Source organism: Lolium perenne, chromosome 3, assembly GCF_019359855.2.
Source record: "Lolium perenne isolate Kyuss_39 chromosome 3, Kyuss_2.0, whole genome shotgun sequence".
NCBI classification, from domain to species: Eukaryota; Viridiplantae; Streptophyta; class Magnoliopsida; order Poales; family Poaceae; genus Lolium; species Lolium perenne.
The window spans coordinates 87737724-87746463 of NC_067246.2; the positions used below are offsets into that span (position 1 = coordinate 87737724).

The following is an 8740-nucleotide window of genomic DNA, read 5'->3' on the forward strand; positions in this document are numbered from 1 at the left end:
TAAATTTGTGATCTACCCGTGCAATTCTAAGGCTTTTGTATCTTATCATGCTGTGAACAGTTTGGAAATTCGGTCCATCTATCTACATATTGTCTTGAGTTTTGTGTTTTTTTTTTCAGTTAGAAGATTTCACTAATTTACTTCGGAGAGTCAGAGATACAAGAAACCATTCGTCCCACATTTCATACATGTGTATAGTTGGATAATATATATTTTGTTTTATAACTGATTAGCATGGTTGAAAGTTTGTGCTCCTTGCTTGGATGAGAAAATTATACACATGTATGCCAATTGAAAATTGGATTTTAACCCAACAATGTGCTAAATGGTTAATAAGTAGTACACTTACGTCGTTGTCAGGTTTATTTCTGTGTTTTTTTTGTTTACCTTGCATCCCTTCTTTTCATATGTGAGTGCCTTTTGAAATGTCACCGACTCCCATGATCTGTTTAGAAGGTCATACTGAAATGTATTTCCAAAAGCTTCTTAATTTGGTTACCAATATGTGCCAAATCATGTATTCTACAACGTCGATTGTTTCAATATTAATCTCCGTACCGACTATAGCTCTACATAGAGCAACTAATTTATTTAAATTTGCCGCTGCAACGCGCGGGGTATCGTCTAGTTTGGAAAAAGTGAATGCCATTCGTGGATAATACAGTGAGGCCGCCGGGATTTGGCCCGGCCTAGTTACAGGATAGTAGATGCTCGCCCATATGCGCAACCGCCGCCGCTTCCCCGCATCAGCATACTCGCCGGAGAGGGATCAAGTGCGCCCGTCGTCGACATGTATGGCAAGCGTATCCGAACCTTCGGCAACGATGATGTTCCGGGCGTCACAGAGGCGGAGGCCATGGAGCGGGACATATGCACCTGCTCGATCAAATCCATGGATTCTACAAGGCGGCGCTCAATCGGCTGCCGGTAAAGAGGGTTCCCTCACTGGCGCCGCGCCTTGTGGAGGCCGGCGTGTGCCTCGGCTACCTAGACCCAGTCTCCAACATTGTCATCAACACCATCTCCTATTCCCCTTCGGCGCCGTTGCCCAACACAAAGGAGGATGTACTGACGAGGAAGTCGATCTTGTCCAAGATCATCACCGACACTGACGACCACAGAGTCTTTGAACTACCGCTGTGCCCATACACGGCAGAGAGCATGACGGTCGCGCGGCGGTCGCTGGAAGGTCTGGTGAGCTTCCTCATCTTCCACTACCGCTACCTCCCGGAGGCGGAAGCCCTGCGCTACCTCCGCCTTGCTAGGGCTGATCTCCTCGTCGCCGTGCGGCTTATCGACCAAGATCGGAGCAAGAGCACGCCTTCAGTGTCCGGCGCTGGCCTGCTTCACGGCAAGCCCACGTTCGATGTCACCTCCCCTGCAGCCAAAATAGCCCTGCACTGTGCAGCCACCTCTACGAGGCACCCCGAGCCAGCCATCCTGGTCAGCTCGTCAATGTCAGTGGCATCTCGGCTGGTCGAGGTCTCTAAGTTTGTCCAGGATTATGACCGCCTCTCCGCTGAGAACGTAAGCTGCCTCCACCAGTTGGTCAGGCAGGCGCCTCAGAATATGGACACCATGAGCATATGGCGTCCCCTGCATCTTGCTGGTGTACGTCTCGCCAATGGGAAGAGGAAGAGGAAGCTAAAGGAGAAAAAGATGAAAGAGAAAAAGAAGAGGAGGAAGGAGGTAGAGAGGACATTTGGATATACAGAGGCTCTGAAGCTGTTGCTTCTCGACAAGATCCATGGACTCTACCTACAGGCTATTTCCAGGCTATCCGGGGATGGCTTGTGCAACCGTCTCCGCTGCAGCCTCCTCAAGTCGGGCTATTGTTATGGCCCAATGGATCCTGTCTCAAACATCATCCTGAACACCGTGTGGTATGACTCGACATTCTCCACACACCACGAGTTTCAGCTCGGCTTCGAGGTTGACATGATATGCACCAATGCCCTGATGCGCATCGAGTGCTGCTCTCTCTATGGCCTCCTGGCCTTCATCCGTTCCTACTTCAGCTCTCTAACAGAGCATGATGCCATAAGGTACCTGCTCTTAGGCAATGCTGACATTTAGTCAGCCATTAAGATGGCAGAATTAAGATGGCAGAATTGGATGACTGCTATGTGTTATGACCACGACGGCTATAAGGAAGCAGCGCTTGCTTCATGGCACCCTGACCCTGACGCTCTGGTAAAATTCTTTTCTTCATCCTTAATCATGGAACCCACTGAGTCATGTGTGCCGACTCATGCACTTACGAACTGTGCAATTGAACGCCTCACTATGTTGATTTCACCCAAATCTTCATCTACCAAATCAGAGGAGCTGGTTCAGCAACATGATGATGTGTCCCCAAGCTCAGAGATCTTGTCCGAAAACCAGAAAAGGTTCATTAGGGAGATTCAGAAGAAATTTAAGTCTGACCAAGGATTCTTTGTCAGGAAGGTCAATGCTGTGCTGTTCAGATACAGTCAGGAAACAGGGGTTTGTGCCTTGGCTTTTGTTATTTGTTTTCTTGCTTCCTACTAACTGTAGTAAATCTGAGACGTTATGGGTAGTCTTGTTTGCCTATCCAAAATGTCTTCTAATATGGGACAGAGGTAGTACTTATTTCCTGCCATTTGCGTAACTGTCTTCTTAGTGATCTGCTCCCTCTTCTGCTTTGCTATGTGTAGGTGCAGTATGAACTTCAGGTTATTTGTGGTGTAAATCCGGTTGTGGTTGAAGGTGCAAGTGTTGCCCTTTTTAAGAAGAAAGGAAAATTCGAATACTCTCATATCAACTTTTGGGCAACGCCCAAGGGATCAAATTTTGCTACCCCAGGCCCAGTACTATTCTTTGCTCAATGCAGCAACGGTGATAAAGATGAGGATGAAAGACCATCCATGTGCGTCCCTGTATCGACTTCCTGGATCTCTGATGGTAGTATACACTCTCTCAGCTCTTTTGTTCAGACAGCTGGTATCTCATGATATTTTCCTGTGTTGTTTTTGAGAATGCAATGTGCATCGCTACGCGTAATTACATTTTTTTAGTGGTAATATAGTATATGAGAAGAAACGTGAACAAAAATAGTGCCTGGCTACTCGTAATAATGATTTTATTTATTTCAAATTATAAGTTAATTTATGCTTTGAGTCTCCTTAGATGCATTCATGTTCACTAGATTTCTCTCAAACAATACTTGACATATGCACATTCAGCACTATGTATAACCTATTAATCTCCAAGTAGCCAAAGCATCTGTAACGGCATGTGCTAAACGAAACCATTATCTTTAGCATGCATAACACTGTTATGTTTGAAATTTTGAAACCAAATCTCAATTGTCAGAACTTAGAAATTATAGATCTGAAAATATTGTGCACCTGCAGAAGCACTTATCCTGCTATGTCTTTCTAGTACGTCGTATTCCCCAATATCTATGGAGCCCTGGAATTGAAAAGAAAAAGAATCACCTGTTAAATTAGATTATCTTATCAAATCAATGTATCACACTTGAAGTAACCTCTGCTGTCTTTGCCGAATGCTGACTCAATTCCTAGCTAATGTAAGAATTGTTTTTTATTTCCTTTCTATAACTTAGAAACTTGCTTTCTTCATTTCTGCATTTCTCTAGGCCTGCATGATACTGAAAAGAATAGAAACTCTGTTGCCCTGCCGTCTGCTCCTGATCTTTCTATCCTTATTCCTTAGTGCTGCCACCCTTCAGGGGCTCTTTACGAGGAATTGGATAAACCCTAGCTGGGTTTAACCCTTGTTTCTGTATTTTTTGCTTTCTCTTCTTGTTATGTCCAATAACAAAAAAAAGCCAGCATTCTGCTGGATCTGTAAAAAAAAATACTTGCGAAAAGGGGGAAAACACATACAAGTCGAAGCCCCACTCACATTTATAATGTCTTGTCTTTGTAGGGTTTATGGGTTTGTTAAACTCAGTTGCTATTTGGTGGGTTTTAAATCTATGTATGGGAGGCATAATTAGCTTTCCTATATATCTGTATCTTCCACAGTAATATAACCGCTGTTCTTAATCCATACAAGGATTGGTAGCGCAGGCCATGCTTAGTGCTGCAAGTTTTTAGAAATAAGAACTATATCGTGCAGAGCATGTGAGTAGACCACGTACTGCGAATTCTTGAGTCTATGTTTTCCTTTGTTGCCACTCAGGCACTTATTATTCTTGAAGCATTGGTCATTTGATATACTCTGTAGATCCATCGTTTGCACTTGGCTTTAGCATAGGGATAAGATTGTCTGTTTTTCATGTAGAGACTGATAATCTACTTTACATTGCTTTCGAGGGAAGTTCGTTGTTTTAACTGTGAGCGTAAAGGAATAAAAATTGTTCATCCATATGATGAATCTTATCAAGGGCGTTACGATGACTTCATGGAAATGGCCCAGGGAAACCATGGATTCTGTAACGAAGACGTTATCGGCTCATGTGATTTCTATGCTGATGTGAAGTGCACGTTAAAGGAGGATTGGATATTTTTCGATCCCAACATGGACTCCAAAATTTCTCTTGAAAATCCAATTGTTGACTGGGCTAGAGCCAAGAAGAGGTTGAAGAGCAGGATCTTTTGACGCGGTGCTGCTTGAGATGATGACGCCAAATGCCGGTTGTTAGCTATCGCTGAAAGAAGATCGAGTTCATGTTTTCGTCTCGCTCTATCTCTGTCTCTGCCTCTGTCTCTCTCTAGAGCTATGCAAAGTGGTGTGCACTGGTTGATTGCTCCATCTACAAGCTCTCTTATGTTCTTTTAGTCAGTTTGTTTACTCTGGGATATATGCAAATGCCACACGTACTAATGTTTTGAGTTTATATCAATACTGCTGATAGGATAAATCCCCGTTGTTTGGGAGGGACCTGGGTGATGCACATCATTTTCCACTAAGTACACAGTTCCTTATTCTCGTTTTAGATCGATGTAGACAATTTCTTGGCTCTTCTTATCAAGTTTTCATTGAAAAAGAGTTCTAGTAGTCTGAAATTTGGCAGCACACTAGTGGAGAAGAGGCATTTGGTCCCAAGCAAATGTCCCACTGCTGAACCAAACCGGGTCCAATGCCCCCATTGGACCTGGTTCGTTTCTGCCCAGGACGACCCCACCCGCTGGCGCCTGTCCTGTAGCGGCCTTTGGACCCGGTTTGTCATACAAACCGGGACTAAAGGGTCCACCGCAGGGCGCGGCAGGCCGTGTCAGTCGTGGGGAACCCTTTAGTCCCGGTTTGTATGACAAACCGGGTCCAAAGGCCCCCCTCTGGCTATATAACCTTGCCCCTGCCCAAGTGTGAGCCACACTTAGCCATTTTTTCACTATCTTCACAAGAGGGGTGTATTGCTTTCCTCTCTTCTTCACATGCACAAGAGGTGTTCGATGAAATGCTTAAGAGGATTTGCCACTTGAGTTTACACAAATCAAGCCACACTTAACTTGCTTTTTTCTTCTTCATCGAGGTTAACAACTTTATCATTTTCATCTGCAATTGATAAAATGCATGTGTATATATACATCGTGATGTTCTGTAATGGTTTTGATCAGCTTAATTATATCATGCAGATGAATCGGCAATGGATGTACATTGACCGACGGTTTGACGAGTTCACTGCGGGCCTGGATAATTTTATGGCCGTGGCGGAGGCAAACAAACATGGTGGCTTCATGTATTGTCCATGTGTGGACTGCAAGAATACCGTAAATTACGCTCACTCGAGTCTCATTCACAGCCACCTTCTGCGATCCGGTTTCATGCCCAGTTACTATTGTTGGACCAAGCACGGAGAAAGAGGGGTTATGATGGAAGACAATGACGAAGAGGAAGAGGATGATGACGGTTATCCCAATTTCCCTGAATACGATGATACTGCAGAAGGCAATGAAGACAATGAAGTAGAAGATCAAGAGGCACCAGATGAGCCTGCTGATGATGATCTTGGCCGGGCCATTGCTGATGCAAGGAGAGAATGTGAAACTGAAAAGGAAAGGTTGGCCTTCGACAAGATGATAGAAGATCACAACAAATTGTTATACCCAACTTGCGAAGATGGCCATAAAAAGCTAGGCAACACACTGGAATTGTTGCAATGGAAGGCAGAGAACGGTGTCATCGACTCGGGATTTGGAAAGTTGCGACAATAATTAAGAGGAAGCTTCCAAGGGAGTAACGAATTGCCCGCCTTGATGCGTACGAAGCGAAGAAGATTGTCTGCCCTCTAGGATTAGATGTGCAAAAGATACATGCATGCATTAATGACTGCATCCTCTACCGCGATGAGTACGAGAATTTGGATGCATGTCCGGTGTGCACTGCATTGCGGTATAAGATCAGACGAGATGACCCTGGTGATGTTGAGGGCGAGCGCCCCAGGAAGAGGGTTCCTGCCAAGGTTATGTGGTATGCTCCTATAATACCACGGCTGAAACGCTTGTTCAGAAATAAAGAGCATGCTAGGTTGTTGCGATGGCACAAAGAAGACCGTAAGAAAGACGTGATGTTGAGGCACCCTGCTGATGGCTCCCAATGGAGAAAAATCGATAGAGAGTTCCCAAACTTTGCACAGGATGCAAGGAACTTACGGTTTGGTCTAAGTACAGATGGCATGAATCCTTTTGGAGAGCAGAGCTGCAGCCATAGCACCTGGCTTTGTGACTCTTTGTATATATAACCTTCCTCCTTGGTTGTGCATGAAGCGGAAGTTCATTATGATGCCAGTGCTCATACAAGGCCCGAAGCAACCCGGGAACGACATTGATGTGTACCTGAAGCCATTAGTCGAAGAACTTCTACAGCTGTGGTCCCTAGCAGGTGTACGTGTGTGGGACGAGCACAAGCAGGAGGAATTTGACCTAAGAGCAATGCTTTTCGTAACCATCAATGACTGGCCTGCTCTTGGTAACAAATCAGGACAGTCAAACAAGGGATACAATGCATGCACACACTGTTTACATGAGCTCGAAGGTGATTATTTGGAAAAAGGTCAGAAGGTCGTGTACCTGGGGCATCGTCGATTTCTTAGGCTTACCCATCCCGTAAGAAAGAAACGCAAGCATTACAACGGTGAGGCTGATCACCGGAGGAAGCCTCCCCATCGTGATGGTGTTGATATATTTGGTATGGTCAAGGATCTAGATGTAATATTTGGAAAGGGTCCTGGCGGACGGTCTGTTCCGAATGACGATGCCGGACACGCGCCCATGTGGAAGAAGAAATCTATATTTTGGGATCTACCCTATTGGGAAGTCTTAGAGGTCCGCTCTTCAATCGATGTGATGCACGTGACGAAGAATCTTTGCGTGAACCTGCTAGGCTTCCTGGGTGTGTACGGGAAGACAAAAGATACACCAGAAGCACGGGAGGACCAGCAACGTTGGAAAGACCCCAAAAAGCTGCATGAGAGAGTTAAAGGACGTCATTTATCCAGCTATGCTCTTACAAAAGCAGAGAAGGAAATATTTTTTGAATGTCTTAGCAGTATCAAGGTCCCGTCTGGCTTCTCCTCCAATATAAAGGGAATAATAAATATGGAGAAGAAAACATTCCAGAACCTGAAGTCTCATGACTGTCACGTGATAATGACACAGTTGCTTCCGATTGCATTGAGGGGGCGGTGGCCAGGCGGTGGCGGTGGCCAGGCGGTGGCGGTGGCGACGGTGGCCAGTACACGGCGGTGGCGACGGTGGCCTGTACATGCATGGCGGTGGCGACGGTGGCCAGTACACGGCGGTGGCCAGGCGGTGGCGGTGGCGACGGTGGCCAGTACACGGCGGTGGCGACGGTGGCCAGTACACGGCGGTGGCGACGGTGGCCTGTACATGCATGGCGGTGGCGGCGGTGGCCAGTACACGGCGGTGGCCAGGCGGTGGCGGTGGCGACGGTGGCGATACACGGCGGTGGCGGCACGGTGGCGATACACGGCGGTGGCGGCGGTGGCATGTACATGCATGGCGGTGGCGACGGTGGCTAGTACACGGCGGTGGCAAGCGGTGGCGGTGGCGGCGGTGGCCAGTACACGGCGGTGGCGACGGTGGCCAGTACACGGCGGTGGCGACGGTGGCCTGTACATGCATGGCGGTGGCGACAGTGGCCAGTACACGGCGGTGGCGACGGTGGCCTGTACATGCATGACGGTGGCGGCGGTGGACACGTGTGGCAGTGCGGTGGCTTTTTTTTCATTTGAAATAAGGCGGGAATGAAACTTTTTTCAAAAAGTGGCCTTTGGACCCGGTTTGTAATACAAACCGGGACCAAAGGCCTTTTTTGTGCAGCGCAAAAACGCAAAAATGGCCTTTAGTCCCGGTTTGTATTACAAACCGAGACAAAGGGGTCTTTGGACCCGGTTTGTAAGACGAACCGGGACCAAAGGGTAAGCCAGTATAAAATCCAACACTTCGTCTCCGCGGAGATCAATCCCGCGGAGACGAAGCATTGGACGCCGCCAGGCTGCCGAACCGCCGCGCGCCATCGCCGCCGCCACCGCGCGCCATCGCCGCCGCCCTCCCGCGCCACCGCGCCCGCCGTCGCCGTCGCCACCGCGCCAGCGCCGCGCCCGCCGTCGCCGTCCACCGATCCGTCGCCGTCCACCGCGCGCTCGCGTCGCCGCGCGCGTCGCCGCCGCCTCGACCTCTCTGCCGCCCGCCGCGTCGCCCGCCGCCTCCTCCTCGACGACCGTCGGCCGCCGCCCGAGCCGCCGGCAAGGTAAGCCCCCGCCGGCCACCGGCCCTTCTTTTTTTCA

The 8740-nt window shown here is 48.0% G+C and overlaps 1 protein-coding gene across 1 annotated transcript; it reads left to right on the forward strand.

Annotated features, from left to right (window-relative positions):
* Nucleotides 1-870: 870 nt before the first annotated feature.
* On the forward strand, nucleotides 871-4901 carry LOC127336669 (uncharacterized). The gene is made up of 3 exons (XM_051363514.1): nucleotides 871-2487; nucleotides 2679-2925; nucleotides 4310-4901. The coding sequence occupies exon 1, from the start codon at nucleotides 871-873 to the stop codon at nucleotides 2074-2076; it is 1206 nt and encodes a 401-aa protein (XP_051219474.1). The 3' UTR covers nucleotides 2077-2487; nucleotides 2679-2925; nucleotides 4310-4901.
* The last annotated feature ends 3839 nt before the right edge of the window (nucleotides 4902-8740 follow it).